Source organism: Lonchura striata, chromosome 1 (assembly GCF_050655825.1).
Source record: "Lonchura striata isolate lonStrDom1 chromosome 1, ASM5065582v1, whole genome shotgun sequence".
Taxonomy (NCBI): Eukaryota; Metazoa; Chordata; class Aves; order Passeriformes; family Estrildidae; genus Lonchura; species Lonchura striata.
This window is the reverse complement of record NC_140703.1, coordinates 101,881,167-101,904,393: the sequence shown is the minus strand read 5'-3', so window position 1 is coordinate 101,904,393 and position 23,227 is coordinate 101,881,167. Positions and strand designations below refer to the sequence as shown.

At 41.6% G+C, this 23,227-nt stretch overlaps 2 protein-coding genes across 5 annotated transcripts in view; one reads left to right on the top strand and one right to left on the bottom strand.

The window, feature by feature from the left end:
* Window positions 1-2,559, top strand: part of AP1S2 (adaptor related protein complex 1 subunit sigma 2) — a 30,864-nt gene extending 28,305 nt beyond the window's left edge. For all 3 annotated transcript variants that reach the window (XM_021532343.4, XM_085585070.1, XM_085585065.1), the window contains one exon: window positions 525-2,559. In XM_021532343.4, coding sequence (XP_021388018.1) covers window positions 525-572 — 48 coding nt within the window. In that variant the 3' untranslated portion in view covers window positions 573-2,559. The remainder of the gene's footprint in view (window positions 1-524) is intronic.
* Window positions 2,560-4,595: 2,036 nt separating this feature from the next.
* ZRSR2 (zinc finger CCCH-type, RNA binding motif and serine/arginine rich 2) lies at window positions 4,596-21,238 on the bottom strand. 2 transcript variants are annotated; one of them, XM_021532340.4, is made up of 11 exons: window positions 21,166-21,238; window positions 19,333-19,412; window positions 19,091-19,187; window positions 18,679-18,787; window positions 18,302-18,388; window positions 16,013-16,051; window positions 13,782-13,897; window positions 10,734-10,947; window positions 8,350-8,405; window positions 8,079-8,188; window positions 4,596-7,447 (listed from the first exon to the last, which is right to left on the bottom strand). In XM_021532340.4, exons 1-11 carry the CDS (start codon window positions 21,210-21,212, stop codon window positions 6,966-6,968), a joined length of 1,437 nt encoding a protein of 478 aa, XP_021388015.1. In that variant the 5' UTR covers window positions 21,213-21,238; the 3' UTR covers window positions 4,596-6,965. The 2 variants fall into 2 exon arrangements, with proteins under 2 accessions (XP_021388015.1, XP_085441160.1); XM_085585034.1 differs by lacking the exon at window positions 16,013-16,051 and having other exon boundaries at window positions 5,850-7,447.
* Window positions 21,239-23,227: the final 1,989 nt, after the last annotated feature.

Genomic DNA, 23,227 nt, shown 5'->3' with positions numbered 1-23,227 from the left:
CCAGGCATACTAAGGTACTGTGACCTGTTTTTATTAATTAAACATGGGATCACTGTATGAAAAACCAAACAAACTTTTATAAATATCTTAAGGGATACTGTATCTTAGTTGCATCTGTAGTTTCATTCATCCACTTATTTCTTATTCCCAAACAGATTTTTGAGACCCTTGAAACTATTCACCACAACAATCACTGACTCCATTGCAAGATCCTTCCCCATCCCTCCCCAGTTCCTCTGTTACTCGTTTGTGATTTGTTCTCTGCTGATAGATCTAAATTGTTTTATTTTTATTATGCTTAAAGGCCATAAAATCTATCAGCTATTCCTGTGAACCATAGCAGACTAAATAACAGCTTTGTGACTAGTGCAGCTAATACCATGTTTGCAAACTGCAGTGCTTCCATGTTTTCATGTCTTTTCAGCTTTCTTTTCCAATTCAGCATCTTCCATACTAACTCATGTACAGCGCTGCTCATTAGAAACAGTGTTCATTTACTACTGTCTCAAATTTTCCCTCCCTAGGAAGCAGAGACCCCACGTAGTGTACTTGAAGAAATTGGATTGACATAAATCTTCTCTTCAGCTGATGCCATCTCAGTGTTTCATACTGTAAATGTTCACTGCCTTCATTGTAATGTTTAGCTAATGGTGTAAGATGCTGTTTGTCAGTATTACTGTTTTGCTAAGCTGCTTCATTCAGGCCTACAAGAACAATACAAAAATACTTCTTTTTAAAAAGGGAACAAGAAATCTTAAGTTCAGAATTTATAAATGAAAGGAATTAGATTTAAATTGACTCAGTGTTTCCCTTCACTGCATTTATAGGAAAATTGCATTTGACTTCGATAAGCCTACTGTTTTTTATAAGAGAATTTGACTTCAGGAAATGTATTATTATGACATAAGCATAGACTACTTAAATGAAAAGAAACTACATGGACAACTCCAAATATGAAATGCTACGGTATAGAAATTATGTTTATGCAACCAAAGAATTTGTTCATCTACATTTTAGTCACCACTTGTGATTATTCTGCTTATTTCAGTTGTTGCATAAAGATTGGAAATATCTGTTTACTACTGAATTTGTCATTATACCAAAGAATCCTGCCAGGATCTGCATATCAAACTGGTAAAAAACTGTTAAGGTGATAACTGTTTTTTTCAGAAAACTGATCAACTCACTAGACATGAAGGTGTATTTTAGTGTAGCTACCTTGAGCAAAACTGTGCAAGTTACTATACTCCAAAGGGAATGCATGTAGGAGAGAAGGGAAACCAACCCAGACTGAATAAGGAAACTGTTTTTAGGTCTGATATTGGCTTACTTTGACCATGTACACAAGAAAAGGGAAGTCAGCTTTCTAACTGAATAGAGAGATACATAATGAAAACTGAATACTTTCAAAGTAGAAGCTTTACTGAAGGGACCTTTTATTACTTTATTTTGAAGTCTACCAATTAATTTGTATTTTTTGGTGTTTTGTAGTTATGCTTTATTGGGTGTATAGGTACCTTAGGACACACTAAGAGTCAAAGTCATTTAACTGCTTTTCTTGATCAACACGTTAAACATGTGACACATCCCTTACAATACTCCTGCATGATGTAGTTGAAACAATGAATTTACAGTGAGAGCTCTTAAACATTAGATTTGTATAGCATATTCACTACAAATCATGTAAACTGTTATCCAGTAATATTTTGACACTTTGAACAGACTCTCAGTAAAATGTGATCTGTGTGTGATTTTGAGGGAGACAGGGGCAGTCTACACCTGGGAGTGGCCAAGTTCTGTTGCCTGTCCCCATGGAGGGGAGGTTCCCCTAGGAGTTATGGCTTGTTCACCCGAGTGGTGCCATGCTTTCACACAGCTTAGCTCTGGCAGTGCTGCTGGCAGCAGCACTTGTGTGGCCAGCTGGAGAGTGGGTTCAGTAGTACCCAGCCAAAGGAAAAGTGCAGTGGTGCCACTTTTAAGGCCCCAGAGCCAGACCCCAGCATCAATACTTGAGCAACCACAGCAGCCAGCCAGGCCCAGGCTGTGTGCCACTCCTGTGGCAGTTCCAGGCTGGTGCCTGTGAACTCAAGCCATTAGAACTTGTCTGCGGCTGCCCATTCTAGGATTTACACACAAATTCCAGATGACCAGAGGCTGGTTTTGTCCCAGGGCATTTCCCCAGTGCACAGTTGGCAGGGATAGATGAGGGTAGAGAGGTAGTGAAAGGACCCTGTGTGTAAGATTGTAGTGGTAAAATGGATTTAAGTCAAACCAGAAGCAATTTTATATGTATTAAACATGTTTTTAAAGTTTACACTGTCACTTATATGTGCTTGGCTGGATTAAGCTTTGTTGTGATTGTGACAAACTGTTTGACCTCTGTCACATTGGTTTAATTGTAATAAATGTCCATTTTTACATCATTGCTGTGTTCATATGTAATTAGTGCCTGCATTAACAGAGGAAAGAAGAGGCCACACAGTGCTGGCTTAAAAAAAAGGGAAATTTTATTACAGTGCTTAACCTGTTCTTGAGCACTTCATTAAAAAATGTTGAGGATACTGTGTCCAAGTTTAGTTATTTACATCCATTTAAATTGTAGAGAAAGCAATAAATTAGCAAGTTTTTGGAAAGCTTGCCACATTAAACATGAAATTTATTTAAGTGGATGTTAAATTGTGGGGTAGTACCACTTAATTTGAAAATTAAACTACATGTTGAGAGAGATTTCTGGATAATAGAGACTGAATACTCAGTTCTTTTCACAGAATTCTGAACAAGTCAATGCAATGTTTACAGTCCTGGTCTCGACCAAAAGTATGTCAGATGAATCTGTTCTCCACCTTTCTGAAAGAACTGAACTGCTTCATGCTATCAGCAAAAGCATGGGGAAAAATTAACATCTTCAGGCATTTCTAAAATTAATTTAAAATTAAATTCTGGTCTTTGAATTTCCTGTCTTGTGTGGAAGGGTTGGGGAGAGCTAAAGAATAAGTAGGAATTTCTGGATTGTTCAGGCAAGTTGATTGTTGTCTTGAGTGTCTTCACTTATTTAAGTCTAAATTTAACTCAAAGAGGCTTTCCTAAACATCTGCTGTTCTTCTGGGGTAGGGCCACAGTGATGGTCACCCTGTGGCTGCCTCTGTCAAGCTCCCACGTACCATGGGTTACGTTGTCCAGTTTGCTTTGCAGTCTGTCTCACGGCTCGACAGTGTTACCTGTCCATATCACATCAGTTTTGGTTTTCAGCCATAGATACTCAGTTCACCTGATACATCAGTGCTGAGCAGGAGCATATGTGGAATTGGGGTTCATTTTAATTACAAGCTTACACTGAAAGCAAAATGAGCTGCACCCTTTGGATTATATAAGAAAGTAAATTAAGCTTTTAGGTTATTAACTAGCATAAACTTCCATCTTTCATGTTTTGTAAGAAGTGCTGATCCAGGACAGGAAGCAATAGGAGCTTTTAGCAGGCTCTTGCATGTCTTTAGAAAAAAACCAAGTTATTTAGCACACAGGAATGTCACTGATAAACCGAAGGGCAGTTTCCAATACACTGAACGTGCCAATGCAAAACAGCCATGCTGCCATCACAGGGCATAAAAGTGGCAGAGGAGTCACTTGGGATGCATTTTGGACAATGTGCCCTATACACAAGGGCTGGGGCCAGAGAGGATACCTTGCTGGGTGTCCACAAGAAATGCCTTGTATTCAATACACAGCCACGTGCCACCCTTCCTCACAGACAGACAGAATGAAATCCCACAGAAGTGGCCACCAGCTACAGTTGAATGGGAAGGCACTCTGCTGTGAGGGGCAAGCCCAGTCCCCTGATGCCTTAATTCTGCTGGGCAGCGACAGTGCCCTTGCCTACAGGAGTTCCCCTTGTGCTGCTGAACAAGGCAGCGCTGCTGCCTGGCTGAGCTGCTCCTGCTCCACTGAAGGGCAGGGCAGCACCATCCTGACTGAAGTAGGGCATCTGGCACAGGCACCCTGAACCTGTGTGTAAAAGCCAGAATTACTCCAAACACCTCTGTGATCCCTGCAGAATCCACAACTGAAAAAAGTATTTTGAAAGCTGCTGCTTTTAAGTAGTCTTTGAAGACAAAACAAAACTTGGCCCACATTAATTCACTTTATAAGGTCCTTTTCTGTGGAATATGCGGAATAACACGCAATGCAAATAGGCTGTTCCTTACAAATTTAAATCCTTTCGTGTTCTGGGGCTTTTTCCCTTTGGGAAAGAAAATAATTAGGCTTAACATTAAAAAACTTCTAGTCTGTCTCTCCAGAATAAAATAACTCACACATAATAATAAGGAAACACAAAACCATGCATATAACACTACTTAAGATTATGAAGCAGAGAAAGAGTACTGAAAAATACAAACTCCAAAGTCAGAAAACTGGTGGAATCCCAGGTTTCATGCTAACAAGTGCAAGCTAAATGTCAGACCTACAGCATTCAAGTTCTGTGTAATAAACAGTGTGTGAAAGTGCAGGATAATCACAGCTACCAGTCCTACACTGTACAGGTACAGCCAGCACGTTTAGGTCCAGACCTCAAGAGAAACAAGCTGAAGCCGCAGCCATTGTAGTAGCAGAAATAAAGTATATTTAAATTTATACATGCATTTCTGAGCAAGTTGTTTTTTGTTTGTTTGGTTTTTTTTTAATACAGCCACTCAGCTTCCCAAATCCTTTTGCAAAACTGTGGAGACAAGAAGCCTAATCACCCATGGAATTCTCACGTGGTTGTTAGTGGGCACTTAGTTTCTAATCCCATGAAACCTGGTTTGCTTATTTCAGCTGACTGGTCACAGGTTCCCACCACCAACTCCATCCCTTTTCCTTGAGTTGGACAGCTGATTTTGCTGGGATGATGCTCTGTGACAGTCTGTCTGCAGCATCTGCATGGGCACAAGCCAGCTCTCCCACCAGAGAGCTGTGGGAAGCAGGGCAGCCCAGGGAATGGAGGATGAAACCGGCCTGCTGCTGGCCAACTGAACGAGAGTTTGCCACATGTGTTGCAAGTGACCCAGTGAGGCAACTGAGCATCTCTAAAAAAACCAGAAACCTCAGGGAAAATTTGTCTCTAAGGTGTGGTGAAAAAAATGTACATTATAAGAAACTGGCAGTAACAAATTTCTCAAATGGAATTAAAAACTTTGTGCTGTCTGTCCTTCAAAATATGCCTTTTAAAAAAGTTATTATTTCAAAAGTTATGATAATTACAATTCCTACATCTGTTAATAACTAAAACATTTAATCAAATTAACTAAGCTCTGCCTACAGTTATGACAATATATTGTGGAAATTTGGTTTGAACTGAACATTGCTTTTGTAGCATTACTCCATATTGGACAAGTTACACATGAAGAAAGAAAGAAAAATGTATAATCAGCATGCTAGGTGCACTATGCATTTAGAAAAGCAAATATATATATCATATCCAGAAGCAATGTTCACTTGATCTTACCTATCCTGGGGAAAAACATTGTTGCTGTGAAGAATAATAAATTTGTAAAGTTCAGATATCTGTAATTGGTAAATTGGTAAAGTTCAGATATCTGTATTTTCTAAGGGAGTTTATGTTACATTGCCGGGAATTGTAAGGAATTCCTATCTGGGAGCACTTCATGCCTGCTTTAGGCTTCTAACTCCTGGGGTCTGATTGGTTCTCTGAAGGCAGGAGCTGAGTTCTTTGGAGAGGCTAAGGACAGGGAGGTGTCTCTACAGACCGTCAGGGCACCTGCACCTTTGTGCCACAACCTCTCTGCGAGTGTCTGAGGACAAAGGTGCCCACGTTAAAACTTGAAGATAAGCCATGTGAAATACAGTACATCTAACAGCACAAATCTTTTTTATTTAAAAGTGAAAAAATATTGGTAAGGATTTCTATTCGCTATTGTAGCTGTCATTTCAAGAAGGTATTGTCCCAATAATTTTGTTTTTATGTACCCTGCTCTTCACCTTGGCCTTAGGAAAACAAGGCAGTAGGGTGCCTTAAACTATTTGTAAAATAAACCTAAAAAGGCTCTTAAGTCCTCCTCTCCCAAAACCATGAAGTGTTCTTTCATGTATGAACTCTTCAGTTTCTCCAGCCACTCTGCGGCCATCTTGACTGAGCCTTCACAATCACATCTTTGGTTCCCAGATGGGACACTTTTCACCCCTCCAGCACAAGGTGGGCAGGTAATTTTCATGTACAAATGGTGTGCAACCAAGAGGTATGCAGAGTATTTCTAACCTCACTCAAGGATTACAGTTGCATGGTCTCTTGTCTTACTTGGGGATTAAGGTACTGAATAAAGTGATTGTTTCTCTGTGTACTTCTACTTGGTTTTAGTCTACTGCAATCCCTACAAGCGATCAGCTCAGCAACTCAGTCAGGGTCAAGAAAAATCCAACACTCGTGACCAAAAAGCTCCTACTGGGCAAGTACTGTACAATCAAATAGTGATGTCTTTGAAATCCCTTTTCTCCGACTCATAAAACAATTACATTTTCTTTGTCTAAAAAACAATTTCCGATAAACAGATGAAAAATACAAATGGCAGCCATCTACACAGACCTGGATCTGCAGTGTGCTGGGGTGCCAATTTACTGCACACTGGCTGTTCGGTACTAACTCCTTACAGGAACAGTAAACACTTAACATACACGTAACAGAAATAAGCATATACCAAAGAGGCTTCACTTCTCTACTTGTACTCAGTGTGCATCCAGATGTTGCAGCAGTTCAGAGGGACAGAGTAGCTAAAGTACTTGACATTCACACCTTCTATAGGACTTCTAATTTTCTCAAGCTTCGCACACAGTAAACTACGTTCCTTTAATAGGAAGAAACATTTTAATGTGCAAGAACACTTTATTTGAAATTCAAATATATCTGGTGCCCTATTGGGAAGATTTCTTTGTCAGCTCTATTTTTATCAATTAGCAATTTCTGAAAGTAATTCTCACTTTGTTTTGGGAGTTTCACTATTTTTTCCTCTGCTGCTTGATCTCTTTTTACCCCTGCTCCTGGATCGAGAGGAACTCCTGCTTCTGCTCCTGCTGCGTGTCCGACTGTGGCTCCTGCTGCGACTGCGGCCTCTCCTCTTCCTGCCCCTGCTGTGAGACCTTCTCCTCTCTCGACTCCTCGACCTCCCCGAGCGGCGCCGCTTCTTGTTTTTGCGGCGACTCTTTTTCCTCTCTGATTCTCCATTTCTGCGGTAGGAATGGTCTGGGCTCGGGCTGCCCCTTCTCCTGGACCGGCTGTAGTAGTCGTCACGATGGCTCGATCTGTTTCTCCTCTCAGAGTTTTTAGACAACTGATGAGTCCGTTCAGGAGAAAGACGTATGTCTCTGTTGGCCTCCCAAAACTCGTTGTTTGGATTTTTGAATACGTGAAGAAAGTTGCAGTGTTTCCCTCTTGGACACTTCTGCCTTTCAAATAAGCCTGCAACAGATTAGGGTTTGCGTTTTTATGAACCAGACCTGTTAAATCTCTTTCTTCATTATGTACCAACTGGAAGAAATGTAATAAACTGGATTTTACTTCTCCAAACAGAAGAACGTGCATCTGACCACCTATCAATTTAATTCACACAAGATTAATTTTCACTGTGTACTTTTCTGGGAATTAGCTTTTTAACAGCTATGAAGATTAGGTTTTAGCTTAGAACAAATTTAACTTTTAATTTCATTAAATTTTATTTACCTTAATGTAAGAAGGTAAATCTAGATAAATAACATGTTATATTTACTGCTCAGAACTGTTGATAGTCCAGAAACTGCTGTCGCTTCTCAAGAGATAAATTAGTATTTCCTGGAGTTTCACCTTAAGATTATTATTTCCAAAGCTAGAATCCAGACCTTTTTTCCTAGACCATGGTAAATCCCCTAGAACATCAGACATGTGACATGGTGTAAATACTCCCTTTCTTTCCTTGATCTACACAAGCAAGCTAGCACATTTGTCTTCCAAACAGAAATGAATACAACATTAGGCAGATCTGAAAGCTACAGCATAATCCCTCTTTTTGACTTCCATGAATGAATACTCTTTCAGTGTCTTTTCCAAGACTCACCACATATGGCGGTTTTCCACCTTGTCACAGGACAGAATTCACAATGAAGCTGTCTGCCTGCATACCATCGTCCACTGAACAGAGCCAGAGCTGCCTGACAGTCCTTCTCCCTTTAAAAAGTGAAAATAACAAGATGGCATTACCATCACACAATTATTTCAGACACCCTTACCAATTTTGGGCTCCCACTACAGTATGAGAATGAACTGCATGGATGATATAACTCAACTCTGGAGTTTAGCTCTAACAATTGGTAAGACTGAGTACTTACGACTGGTACTGGACGTACACATTTCCTCGCAGGTGAGGCTCATAGTTGCAACTGACCTGAGGGGACGGAAACGTGAAGTTAGAGCAGTGGAAGGTTTATGTTGTACAGCAGCTCACACATTCTGAGATAGGCAATTCTCATTTATGACAGTTCATCCATATCAACTTACAGGTGATGTTTTTCTGAACACTTACTGTTAACAAAAAAAACAAACCAACCAACCAAACAACAACAACAAAAAAAAAACCCAACCCAAAAAAAAAAAAAAAAAAAAAGAAATCCTTTCTGGCTTATGTTTAACTGTTTCCAGCATTATGCTTTGATTAACTCTGGGACCTTGGCTTCAGTTAGTCCATAAGAAAGTTTGTACTCCATTGTCTTGCACTTGTCTGGGCCAACCCTACTGTGCAACAGCCAAATCCTGTTCTGACAATAATTATTAATATCCACAGTGGAAATGAGGGATTCATTACAGTAAGAGACTCTAGAGCAATGTATCTTCACAGCATCCCTGTAAAATGGGTTCAAAAAGCTGAAGACACCATCTGTCACTGTACAGTTCTGAAAACCTTTCTTGTAATAATTTAGTATTCACAGTAGTAGTAGTAGTAGGTCTCAAAAATACAAAATAAACTTTTAAAAAGCTTGCTGTTGATTACAAAAGATTCTAAGAGGCAGGTCCAAGCAGGTGGAATCCAGTTCTCCAGGACAAACTGTGATTCCAGCCTCTGTTGCCCGCAGGCCTCTTGCAATATCCGCAGCAAACAAGGTTAGTGGCTCCTTTCATCCCTGAACCCTGACTGAGCCTCAGGGAATGCCTCTTTGTATGCTGGATCAGCAAAGGGCTTCAGCCACAATAACAAGGATCTGTATAATTAAGTATTACAAGATAAGGAGTTAAACTATTTGAGATAAACAGTGTCAATGCAAGAGCAAATGAGAATGATTTTGCTGTAGGCATTTTTGGGTGGGAAAAGAGCCCTAGTGTTCTAAGGCAGTGTTTTATCAGGATCTTCCAGATTCTGGAGCAGCTTCCCAGAAAAAACAGAAGAAAACCTTAGGCTACATTGGAAAAGGAAGTCAGCTGACAGAGGGGCGTGTATAATCGGATTCTAAATGGTCACAGAGTCTCAGCTCACTCACAGTTAAGATCCCTGCAGCCAACATGTTTTTCTGAAGCATCTTGAATGTAGTGAAAATGTGCATGAGAATCATCTTGCTGTTACACAATTGCTTCAGAAGCCAAGGAATGCCACATTAATAGTCACAGCAACTCAAGCAGGTGCAGCTTAACACACCTGCACAGAAACACGGTACAAAGCCAAGGACCTGACTTTGCTGATAAGGCTTTTCAAGCCATGCTGCATAGGGAATCTCTATTCTGTCTTCTAGTAGAGGACAACTGGTTATTACTCCATGAGTCAAAATATGGAGGGGATGCTCCACTCCTCCAAACAAGTGAACATTTCTTACCTATAAAGCTCATTATACAACTACTGAAAACTCACTCTTTCTACTTTCCTCTTGCTTGAAATGCTAATGCTATCTCAGTCCTGAGGCAGCTGTCAGTAGATGAACACAAAAGAAGAAAAGAAACTATATGCCTCCTGGTGACTGCAGGAAAACACTCAGGAATGGCAAGCAGAAAGGGATGCTGCAATAGATTCTGATACAAGGAGACTCCACCACCCAAGCTGTGTATTTTGGAGCAACATAGGACTGTTAACACACATCATTCATCTCTGAGGTCTCCATTTACAGATCCCTCTTAATCCCCATAAGAAATAACAATATAAATGGAAAAAAATCAGTACAAAACACTGAGCAAACCAAATGCACAAACTAAGGATGGATGACAAATATCAAGGTCATTTATGTAACTTACCTTTCTATAATTCTTCCTACTGAAATATCTGCTATCTTTTCAGTTCATTGTAATCTGATTTTATTTTATTCAGCCAGTCCTAAAATGACATTGGTTGGGTGTACACTCCAAATGCATTTCATATCTCCACTATTTCATTCCTTAAGCCCAAATACACTAGCTCAGATGTATTTATATTATCTAACAGTCTTAATGGACCCTCTGGGGCTTATCACAGGATAAGAAAAGGAAGGAATATGAGATAAGTGGACTGTTGAGTAGTGTGAATAACTTGCAATATAGAAACACAAGCTTTTGTAACACTTCAGAGGAATGGGAGAGAAGATTCACCCAGAGCAGGATGGTGCTCTGTAAGAGCAGTGACAAGTTTACAGGTGACATGAGAGATGCAAAGTTTGCTGTAAGGACACAGCATAGTGCCCTCTTGCCCACAGGATTTAGCTGGGGCATGCTGAACAGAATTCCTCATAAGGCTCGTAAACCACACTTGGTTGCGTACCTTGAACTGAACCACCTTCCCCACATTCTGAAATTCGGGGAGCACATCCTCGTAGAACTCCAGGAACTGCTGGTAGGTCTCCTCATCACTGTATTCCAGACTGGCATCTGTGTCGTAGTCGTCTCTCCGGCACTGCTCCATGCCAAAAGTGATGAACATGCCTCGCACGAGCAGCGTCTTGCTCGATGTGGGGTAGTTATGCTTGCGAGAACACCTGGACAGGTGTAGTGAAGAAAGAAAAGTGGAAAGATTGGCACTTTCAGAGGAAAATACACTTGTTAAAGCTTCAAACATTTGTCATTTTCAGTTACAGTTACTATGAAAGAAAATCTATTAGTGGAAGATCAAGATATTTCAATTACTAAACCAAATGTTTTGGAGTGAGTTTGTACATAACCTTAAGGCTTCCTTAATGCCATTAACAAACACATTCTTGCTTAAGAAAGCAGAACTACAAAAGATATAGATACCAGTGTCACAATGAGGCCTGAAGTAATTTCTTTTAGGCTACTAGGGTTAATGTGTTCCCATTTTCTGAAGGGCTTAAAAGCTTGTCAGGAGTCTTTCTATAAAGATATTTTAAAGCAAGTCCCTGCTCTTCTTTTTGCAAACTGAACAACTTTTACTGAAGTTGCTCTCATCATATGGAGGTAGAAAGTGTCAATGTGGGAAGAACAGCACATTTAGACCTACACCTGGATAAGTATAAGACTGGTACTTTTCCACTTCTAACAAAACAACCCAAACCAAAAGAAAGGAAAGAATAACAACAAAAAAAACCAAAAGAAACCCAAACCCACAAACTAAAAAACCTACAAAAACCAAAAACTAAACAAAAAAATTATTCTAAGTTACTCATATCTTAATCTGCAGCTTCTTGGCAGACATAAAGTATTAGAACTCCCTCACCATCCATCATATTCAGGCTACCTTGCTAACATGCTGAAATACAGTTCTCCTCTAGACACCTTTAGATTCCTTAATAACACAGATGTTCTCCATGTTTATTTCACTGTGCTTTGTGATTCCCATTCAATATGTCACCAAGCAACTGGGTCATGCACTCTCCAACACTTTTCTCCTTTTCATGACATGACCAGAAAAACATCCAGACTAGTCTAGTCTCTTTGTCACTGGACAGCACAGAAGAACTGCAGGGAGGTCAGGACTCTCACCTTCTGGTTGACCCCTTAGACTTCAAAAAGCAAACAACAACAACAAAAAAATCCAATCTCCAAATCCCAAACTAAACCATTACATTTTAAAAGCTGCCTCCTTTTGCTGCTCAATTTCAGTAATAGAACAGAAAATATTAAACCCATCACATATTGTTTGTACACAAAATGATATATTCACATGACAGAAGAAAAGGAACCCAAGGAAAATGAATGACCCAAGAATCCAGTATTACTGCAAAATGTTAGGGTTTGAATTACTGGGGAAATTGGTAGTAGCAAACACAGCCAGTTTCAGCTTCTTCAGGACATAGTGAGCTTTGACAAGATTCAACAGTTATTTATTCATAATGCTGGCTCTTAGTTTTTCATAACTCCTTTCAACCCATCCTTCCAGCCCTACCCTAGCTGTACCAGTCCTTCAACTTGGAGACAGCACCAGACATTAAAATGACCAGATTATGAGGGAAGCAGGTGAAAGAAAAGAAGGAAGATGAAAGGGAGGTAGCTGAGATTAACAGGGGTGAAGGAGGAAGGGCAGAATATGATGCTTCTCAGTATTTATTTTCCAAGGTTTATTCATAGTTCAAATGCAAAGTTCAAAGCAAAACCGAGTTTTATGCAATCCATACATAATCCATGGAAGTTATCTCCATCAAAGACCACCAAAACAGAAATACTGCAAAGATTACAAGATCCAGACATTTGAAAAAAAAAAAAAATGCTGTCTGCAGTGACATAGCTGGTGAAATTTTAATTATGGAATTCAACACATACTTCAAAATAGAAAAAAATGATGTGAACTTCAAGCTTCCATATAGTTAAATTATCTTCTAATTATCCACAATAAATATCACACTGGGACAAATTACTCCCAGGATAAAGAACATGACAATAGCTAGACCACACATGTTTCAGTGATACAAGTCAGTAAAATAACCTCTTAAGTTTTTGCTGAAGATTCATGTAATAAATATCAGAATCCTTCCCTGCTAAGCTGTTGTTTCTCCTTAGCACAAAAAATACCAGGGATTTTCAAACCAAAAGCTGGTCATTTGGGTCATCATTGTTCCTGGTCGCCAATGCACATGTATTCCATAAACTCATTTATACTTCTGGTTTCCTCTACATCCTCTGAGAACAAGTTTGCCATTTGTTTCACATGAGAAAGTCCTTCCTTTGTAAAAGCTAGTGAACATTCTAAGACACCTGACTAAATTGCAAATAATCACTCCCACCCTACTCCTGAGTTTGCTGTTATCTACCACAGTCCTCTTCATCGCCCTCTTTGAAAACAGTCTGGACTTGTCAGTCACTTCTACAGAGGTGTTGCTCATCTCTCATCATCCTGATGAGTTTCTCTGCTCTTCCCTTTTACTACACTTCCCTCCTGAAATAGGGACACCCTGTCAGTGTACCAGAATCACAACTCAATGCATCACACATCTAAATAGTGAGAACTCTGGAAGCTACCTAACAACTTTCCCAAGTGTGCAGATTTGCCTTAGCTTACTTTTTTTGATCCATTTGGGATTTGAACATAGGCAAATTAGAAAATATAAAAAATTAGCATCTGACATATCAGACTTTTACTAATAACAAACCATACACATTCTATCAGAATATATCTCTGCATGAGTCTAAGCTAAGGAAAACTTGTCTGACCAATGTAACCAGAATGCACCATCAGTAATATGCCATAGCAATAAACAGCTCAATTCCAACCAGGCAATGCTCTGCTCTCTATCCATATCCAAATACACAAAAGTATTTTATGCAGCAATTTTTCCTCAGTTTGCTTATGACTGAATTAAGTTGCCTCTATTTTATCTCCCCAACACACTTCTGTCCTGGTAAATATTCAATGGATTACCTGTCTCCAAATCGGCAGGAGCCTGTTTTAATATAAAATGGGCAGTTTGCTCTGTCCTTCTCTGTTCCCAGATTCTCTGGGGGCTCTGGGTTATGCCAACTCACACCATTCTCCAGCTGTGGAAGAAACATTAAAATAGACAAAAATTAGAAAACTGTAAAGAAAAGGAGTGTCAAAAATAAAACTTAACAACTGAATTCACATGCAGTTATGAGCACTATGTTTCTACAAGGCAAGCTGAACCTATTTAAAGCATTGTTTTGCAAAGCTGCCCTGTGCCTTGGGTCTCACTTTATACATCTGTGTTGTGGTTTAACCCCAGCCAGCAGCCAAGCCCCACAAAGCCCCATGCAGGATCAGGGAGAGAGTGGAAGGGTAAAAGACACAAAATTCATGCATTGAAATAAAGATCATTTAAGAGGGAAAGCAAAAGCCAGGCAAAAAAGCAAAGCAATCCCAGGAATTAATTTGCTGCTTCCCATGGTCAGGCAGACGTTCAGCCGTCTTGAGGAAAGCAAGGCCCTACCACATGTAACAGTGATATGGGAAGACAAACACCATCACTCCAAATGTCCCCCCTTTCCTCCTTCTTCTCCCCACTTTATATACTGAGCATGATGTCAGATGGTCTGGAATATTCCTTGGGTCAGCTGGGGTCACCTGTTCGGGCTGTCTCCTCCCAACCAACCATGCACCCTCTGCCTCTTCGCCAGTGTGGCAGTGAAGCAGAGAAGGCCTTGGCACAAAAGGCCTTGGGTCTGTGTGGGCCCTGCTCAGCCCCCAGCAATAACAAAAACATCTCCACACTTTCAACCCTATTTTAAGTGTAAATTCAAAACAAAGCCCCATATTAGCCACCATGAAAAAAATTAACTCTACACCAGCCAAAACCACCACAACCTGGCAGAGAGAAAGCTAGGATATTTACTTATTTTTCTCTGCAACAGCCCAAAGCTCAGCAAGCTCATCATTATCACTTTTATGTGCATCTACAAAAGGCTAAAATAAAAGTAACCTCCAAAGGCCAGAATTTAAAAAAATTAAATTCACAGTTAGCACTGGAAGTAGAAGTGTCTGTACTGATCATCTTGGGCAATTAAGATTTCTGTAATTCAAAATGGCCTCACCAACTTGCAAACATTGAATGACTACAATCAAGACACATATTAAAAAGGAATTTTCATTCTAACCAAACAATCTTTAAAGCTAGACTAGCCTAAGTTCTCATTTTAAATCAGCTGAAAATTCTTTTTATTCACAGGCAGCATTTGACCCAGCTACCAATTCTGTTCATGACTTGCAGCCATAATTTTCTATCACCAGAACAGCCCTGTTATGTCAGCAGTAAATGAACCCTGAACTGGTACTCTAATGCTCTCTAACATACCACATTTCTGACTATTCCTTTGCAGACATGACTGCTAATGCATCATGAGCTATGGGCAGGCAGCAGTTCAGAGCAGTTTCCTACCCATCTTATATAAGAGATTCCCTATCTAAAGAACAGTTTAAACATGATTTGGAAACAAATCTAACTCCAGGGTAGCTATGGCAGTCAATAAAAAATGGATAACTAGGTTAAGACTTTTTTTTTCAGATTCATGCAGTGAATGCCTTTAAACAGAACAAGAATCTTCACAAGTTTAACCATGTGACAGGGATAAAAAGCCAAATTATTCTTTAAGGTAATCTTTAAGAGCCAAATGAAAACTGCAGTTTTCTTTTCTACACACTGCCAGCTTGAAATCCATGCTCTTCCAACATCCAAGCAATCAAGCTTCTCCCTCCCCCACCTTTTTTTCTTTTCCTTAAGAATCTGTGCCCTCCTCTAACACTGAATCCTCTTATTTAGAGCCCGACATCTGCTTAAAAAGACAAGTTTATCTTGCTACCCAGGACTGATAGATTTATTTAGAATTACAATTCACAAGTAGACCCATCATGCAGAGTGTTTTTTAACAGCACACAGCAATATTTCTACCTTCATTTTGACTCAGATCTCCTGAACAGTCATCAGCATGCACAACTGCACTGCCACCAACCAGACAGAAATATGCTTAATTATGTTCCACCCAGTAAATAATTGTGTACAGCTCATGCAAGACACTATATATTAAATTTATTCAGGCCATTAGGTTCTTGAGAGCAGATGGACAGCATGCTAGAAGGCAAACACTGGATGAAAATTAAATTACTTTTCAGTTCTTTTTTCAGAAAGTCTCTGAGCATACCTGGCTTTCAGCTTGATCCAGCATCCTCTGCACAGCTGCCTATAAATGGTGCAAACACAGGACTAGTGAAAACCCTGAGGATACGCAAAACATCTGGTTTCTTTAGTTAAGAACCTAATTTACAATGCTCAGTGATTATGCATCATGGAAGTGTAATGGAGTTTCCTTTAAAAACAGATTTACTTTGGCTCTGTAGCAATTCATGTACTACAAAGCTGTTAAAGGATACATCAGACAAGACCCTCACATACATGATCTTCTGAACTAAATGATAGACAACATAAAAGTTTAATTTTCATTTTTGAAATGATCATTAAACTATTGATGCTTAAATCTATCTCCTGCTCTAGTACACAGCCTGGTTACAGGTAAGCCCGTAATTGTTTAGCTGCACAAAATGTTTTAACTTATACATTTTGTGGAACACACAGAAAATTGCAATGCTTAGTGAGCCTCTGTTAAAGCAAGAGATGCAACTGGTAGGAAACTTAAACATCATAAGTTAACCATATCTAGCCTTCCAAATACAGGAAAGCAATGAGGATATTCTTTCCCTTAATTTTTCCAAGTAGGCTGAGCATAACAATACCACTCTCCAAAACTGGCTGGACACTACTTCTAATAAATTGCTCTATGACGTTCCTAGGAAAGAGATATTTTAACATAATCAGTACAAGAAAATATGCTAGGACTGGTTTAATTCAGAAGAGAATTAATTAAATTTAAAAAGAGCAAATAAAAATTTAAAAATGCAATTAAAGATGAGGATCCAGACAGCATCTGGTATTGATCACCAAGGATGTCAGACAGTACCCACCCTAATAAAGAAAAGCTAAACAGACAAAACAAACAAAACTCCCTGAACCACATAAACAAAAAATACCAAAGCCAAAACAAATCCTTCACCCTCTCTAAAAACATCTCAAACCACCACCACTCATCAAACCAGAAAATCTATTTATTCATTTTAGGGAGGGAAATTAGTTTTTTTCTTTTATCACTGTTAGAATTTGAATAAACTGCTGTTTCAAGACACAGGCCACACCAATTAAACAACTTTCTGCTGCTAAAATGGGTGGCTCTGCTCTCAGCTGGGCAATCAGTTTCCCTCTGGGTGCCTGCCATTGCCCTCTATGAGCCAATTTAACTCACTATTCCCATAAACAATAACCCAGAAAACAACAAAGCAAAGAATCCAACAACCAAAGAAAAGAGAAAGCTGCTTCTATCTAGTTCAGGGACGCCAGTTATCCTGCTGAGGGCTTGGGGACACCCAGACACAAGGACAGAGGGGAGGAATAAAATCCTGCTGTTACCATGGTTAAACTCTCTCCAAACTGTATCTCAACCCTAAATAAAGGACACGAGAATAATCTTCTCTCCTTACTCTGCAAAGAGAGAAATGGACACCTGAACACCAGAGTGAGCAAGACAAGAAATACAATAACTGCTGTTCTTTGCATCCCTCATTCAAGTTACATAATCAGTGGCACAACCAACTATTAACTGTAGACAGCCACAGCTGTCTGCTCATGGCTCTTCTCCTGCTGTGGCTATCAGACACAGCCACAAGACACCTCCCGGTGAAATGACTGGAAACTTCGTGACTGTGGAGAATCTAAAATGACCAGATTCTAGAAAGCTGCAGTCACTCTTCAGTGGCAATAAGAGGCCAGTCCTCACACTGGACTACTGTATAGGACATCTTACATCCAGGTCACTGAACTTGCAAAATTTAAGATGAATGTTTCATTAACACAAATATTATCAATGACTTGTATCTTCAATATAATTTTTTATTCCACCCAAGGAGCTCTGAAAAAAGATACGTCCTGTTGGATGAGTCAGGTAAAGAAGAGCTGCAACACATCTTTTGATTAAGAACTGCGTTAAGGAACAGCAGCAATGTACTTCCATATTCCAAATCCTCTTTGGGCATTTTCTTCAGCACTGACTGTGTTCAACTAGGACATTAAGGAAGGATTATCTTTAACACATGATGCATAAAGTGCACTTACCACAACCTGCATTGGCACAGTACCTTTGTATTCACCTGACATAAACAATTACATACTGTGAAGAACCAGATGGGTTAACAAGAGTTATACTTCAGTACATGGACCCCCTGAATGCTCTTTAACACTGAATAATGGTTTAGGAACTTAGACAGAATGGGCTAACTAATGCATTTGCTAATTACAACAAAATCGCTTTTCAGCATGCATAACTGTTGCATTGATCATGTCACAGGACATATAACATGTATATCCTCCCACCACCACAAATCACCTCTCTCTCTCTCTTCTCCTGTTGCTTCTGCTGTGCCACTTCTCTCTCTTTTCTTTGTTGCTCTTCCCATTCTTCTTTGATCTTCCTCTTTATAATTAAAAAAAATAAAGAACAACACTTTACAATCAATCAAAATTACCATGTTTCACTACAACTGCTTGACCATTAAGTTTTCATCCAGTCAGAAGCAACTAAATCTGACAAATACCATTTTAAGAGCTGTTGTTTTCTTCTCTTTTCAATTGTGCTTTTCTATACAAAGAGTGGAGAGTCTATGCTTTCAAACACACCAGCATCAAGAAAAAGGGTCCATCACAGTTATTACACTAAGTCTATCTTGTTGTCTAGCACTACTGTAAGGTTTTATATCTTTATACCTCTTCTTCCTCTTGACGCTTTCTTGCAGCCTCTTCTTTTTCTTTCTTTAGCTTGAACTCTTCTTGGGCCTTTTCTTCTCTCAGCAACCACTGCTCATGTAGTTTTTGTCTAACAAAGAAACCAGACACCACTGAAACCATCAACTTAAGGACTACCCATGACTGATGCAACTCTCATAAATACAATTCAATATTGTATTTATTACTACAGTAATAGCTGCATCTTATTTAATCTTACTGAAAATACAAATTTCCATAGGAATCACTCAGGCTTTAGAAGAAAGGACTGTGTAGCTTGACATAATCAATAAAGATTGTGTTGCACAGAATATATTCAAACTTTTCAAAGTACTAAAATGGATTTGATTACAAAAATGTTTATTGCCCATATGACATTTTCTATATTTCTCACCTTTCTGCCTCAAGTTTTTTTTCTTCTTCTTCTTCCTCCTCTTCTTCCATTTCCTCCTCTTCTTCCTCAGACACAGATTCATCTTTTTCTGCAGCTTCTGAAAAAAAAGCACAATTCAATATATCTACATAACTGCATGTTACAGCCAACACAGATACACAAACTGACATATTTAAAAAGAAAAACCCAAAAACAACCCAGTCACTTCTAGTTCCACTGACAGTACCAAATACTTCAGTTACCTGAGTCTCTTAGTTTGGCAAGTGCCTGCCGCTTTTTTTTCCTCTTCTCCTTCTTCAGAATAGCTCTGTACTTTTGATGGCTGAGGATGAGAGAACATTACTTATGTTAAGACAGCCAAACAAATTTTACTGTCATACATTCACTTAATTTCCTTAAGCAATACAAAATCCCACAAACTGCAAAATTACTAGGCATTTATACGAAACAGTAACTCCACAGCAGCATCTGATGTGACAATGAAATCTGTAAATCTGTGGCTGCGCTGCTCAGACTTGCACATGGATAGCAGCAAGAAGACACCATACATGTGGTGTCACCTTTATGAGCTCGGCAGTACTCAATATCATCACCAACTCCATGAAATCTCCTTCAGCTCCTGAAACTCAGTCACTAGACAAGATAAGGGAGTAAAACTTAGGGATCTCCTACCCTACAATTTTTGTGCAACTCTCAGCACATTCTAGTCTTTCCTTTACAGAACATGAAAGTTCAAGTCCTTTCTTTTCTTCTTTGATATTCTCCACAGGCAGCAGTCTCAATGCACAGCTAACAAAACACACTCCACAGCCCCCACAGACAATGCTCAGCACTGCTCTTCTGCTACAGAAGCTTGGCCAGACTCTTCCTTGCTTGTCTAATAGCTTTGAACAGCTGCCTACAGGCACCACCATGTTTTCACTTTGGCTAAAATGCCTCTAATGTCTAAAAGCCTTTTCCCATTAAGCTCTTTTCTGTCAAGTTTCATTCTATCTTTTCTCTTCTTAACCAGGTCATAATGGAGAATTGGGAAGGAGGGATGATCTTCAGCTCTTGTCACTGTGCCACACCAAATGCTGATGGGAGATTGAAACCTTCCCCTTTTGGAGTGTGTAATTTTAAAAGATTCCACAAGTGCAACTCAGCCAGCCAGAACGTCACCCACATCTCCAGTCCTGTTCAGGATTGCTCACATCCTCACCGCGTGCACACCTGTGCGTGCCAAGGTGACACCACAGTGCTTGTCCTGCCAGCGGCGCCCACCCGCACAGACCTCTGCCTCCGGCCCGGCCAGCCTGGCCGGTCCTCACCTCGGGACCTGCCCGAAATGGATCGCAGCCCTCGGCAGGTGCCTGGGGCTGACAAGCGAGAAGCTCTTTCCCAGTTCCTGGGAACTTCTTGTTCTTGAAACCCAAGGAAGGAAGGGAGGGAGGAACTCCCCTTACTCCCCGGCCAGCGCAGGAGGGGGTGGGCACACAGCTGGCGCACAAGGAGCAGCGGCGCCCAAGCTGCCCCAGGGCTGGGTCCGTCTCTGCGTCCAGCGGCACGACACCGGGGCAAGGCCTTGGCAAACACCCGGAGAGCCCGACCGGGGAATCCCGCTGTGAGCGCGGCCGCCCTGGCCCGCAGCCTCCGCGGCGGGGCTGGACGGGGCTCAGGCCAGGCACGCACATGCCGCTCCTGCCCTGCTCCTCACATCAGTCCGGGCCGCCGCTTTCCGGGCGCGGAATGCTGTCCCGCCCGCCGCAGCGAGGGCGGGCCGGCACGGCGGCCCCGCTGCCCCGGGTCCGGCACGGAACGGCACCGGCAGCGCCCCCCGCCCGCGGCTGCGCCGCCTCCGGGCCCGCTCGGCGCCCCCAGCGCGGCCGCGCTCCCGTCCCGAGAACCGCCGAGCCCAGTGCCCCCGTCCGCGCGGAGCTGCGCCACTGCCGGGCCCGGCCGCGGGGCGGCCTCAGCCGCGGCCGTCGTGCGCCCGGGCGGTCCCGGCCAGGACGGGGCCGCGACTCTCCGCAGGGACCCCCGGGCCCTTCCCCTTGTCCCGGGGGGCCCCGGCCCCGGCCCGGCCGCGGCCTCACCTCGGCTTCCCCAGGGGGGGCTCGGGCACCAACATGGGCGCCGCCATCTTGCGGGACCGACGGGACGTCACGTGACCCCGCGGCGGAAGGGCGCGCGATCGGTTCCGGCGGGCGCGCGCCGCGGGGCCGCGGCTGAGGGCGGCGCCGGGAGCTGCCGTCCCAGCTCTCCCCTCACAGAACCGGGCCGGGTGTGAGGAGCGCAGTGCCTCGTGTGCCCGGCCTCCCTGCTCGGGGCCACCACAGGGCGCAGCGCTGTGTCCGGGCGGGTCCGGACCATCCCCAGTGAGGGAGGCTCCAACCCGCTCTGGGCAACCTGTTCCAGTGCTTGGTCACACACAGTAAACGTGAAAAAGATTGAATATTCTATGATTAGCTCTTCGCAGTATTAAAATGAATACTATATGCGTTATGTTTGAAAGTAACGTTGTATTAGTCCTTTTTTAGTAATGTTTTATTAATCTTTTGAAAGAAGTGTGGTAAGTACAGTTTTAGGCTATAGTGTAATATTAAAATAGAAGCTATGTGATTTAAGATACCTTTTTGTGACCAGCACAGGGAAGGGATAAGAAGCAAGAAATTGTTCACATAGAGGTAACAGCAACAGGACCCCCAAAAATTCTAAGATGGGATTTTATGGCCTCTTCATTGGACCGTACCCAACATCTGGACACCTCGGAACCGAAAGGATTGATCTACAGGATGAGGGGAGAGTTGACAGAAAACAGGAAAATTCCTAGTTTGAAAGGAATATTTGCATCATGTATGAGACATGTGAATATGCAAAGCGCTATGACTTTTAAGGGTTGTTCCTTTGTTAGCAGTCATGCTGTATTGAACAAAGCATCCAGACTGTCCGTATTTCTTTGTTTTTATTGTCCTTCATTGTCCTAACTCTGTCTAAATTCTTACTACTCTATAACCATTTTATTACTATTAAACTTTTAAAATTTTAAAGCAAGTGATTGGCGTTTTTCACAGTAAAGGAAGTTCTTGCTCATGTTCAGGTGGAATTTCCTGTGCATCAGTTTCTGCCTGTTGCCTGTTCTGCTCGGCAGCACGAGAATATGGTCCACAGCTGGACCCATGCTCTGACACCTTTCTAACACGTGTTGATGAGGTCTCCTCTCGGCTGTCTCCTCAGGGCTGAACAGGCCCAGTTCCCTCGGCCTTTCCTGACTGTAATGTCCCCAGCCTGTGCTCCGTGTGTGAGCTGCCTGGCTGGTGCTGGGAGCTGTGTGTGGGAGCGGGCTGTTCGGTGCCTGCCGTGAGGTGAACTTGCAGTGTGTCCCTTGGCTGCTGTGGGCATGGCTGCCCTGCCCCACAGGCTCTTGGAGCTGAGGGAAGCCACAGTTCCAGTGCATTGATCAGTTTAGCTCACACTGCAGATATATTCCCATCATTGTCTCTGAGGCATTGTACCTGACCTGATTATAAATGCATTTCATGGCAGGAAACTATTCCACTTAGACCCTCATGGGTGTGATGGTGGAAATCTGCAAGTTGTCAGTAATCAATTCCTCTGTGACAGGAGTGATAGATTGCAGCCTTCAGAGGCAGCGTGCTTGTAGCTTTCATTTGGGCATGTTTTGCATGGCTATTAATAATGTACATTGTTGATTAAGGTATAAATTATTCTCCTAAACCACGGTGTAGGAGCTTATTTCTTGTATCCTGGAGGTAGAACACTGCAGAAACAGCCGGAGCTGCTGACGAGGAAGCACACCACAGCAGGCTCTGTCAAAATCTGACTAATTGACTGTGCTGTTTATTAACAGCATAATGAGCATCCTCTTTCCTACTCTGAAGCTCAGTGAAGTTATTCAAAGCAGGCATGTGACTGCTGTAGTCAGCAGTTACATTTGCCACTTGACCAATGAATATTCAGACCATGACTCTTTGCTGTTACTTAACCGTGTGCCAGATCTAGACTCTCTTAAAATGAAGGACTTGTCATCAGTAGTACTTCCACTGTTCCTTGTGCAGAACATACATGTAAAGTAACAGATAATTTGCTGTTTCTTGGATACAGAAGATGGCAGTATTGGGCATTTAACAACTGATG

Bases quoted from the DNA above. Each gene is read 5' to 3' on its own strand.
- ZRSR2 (XM_021532340.4), bottom strand. From the start codon at position 21,212: ATGGCGGCGCCCATGTTGGTGCCCGAGCCCCCCCTGGGGAAGCCGAG. The intron at 10,948-13,781 runs GTAATCCATTGA...ACACCTGTCCAG, and splicing joins TCCTGCCGATTTGGAGACAG to GTGTTCTCGCAAGCATAACT. The intron at 8,189-8,349 runs GTAAGTACTCAG...CACTTTTTAAAG, and splicing joins GTGTACGTCCAGTACCAGTC to GGAGAAGGACTGTCAGGCAG.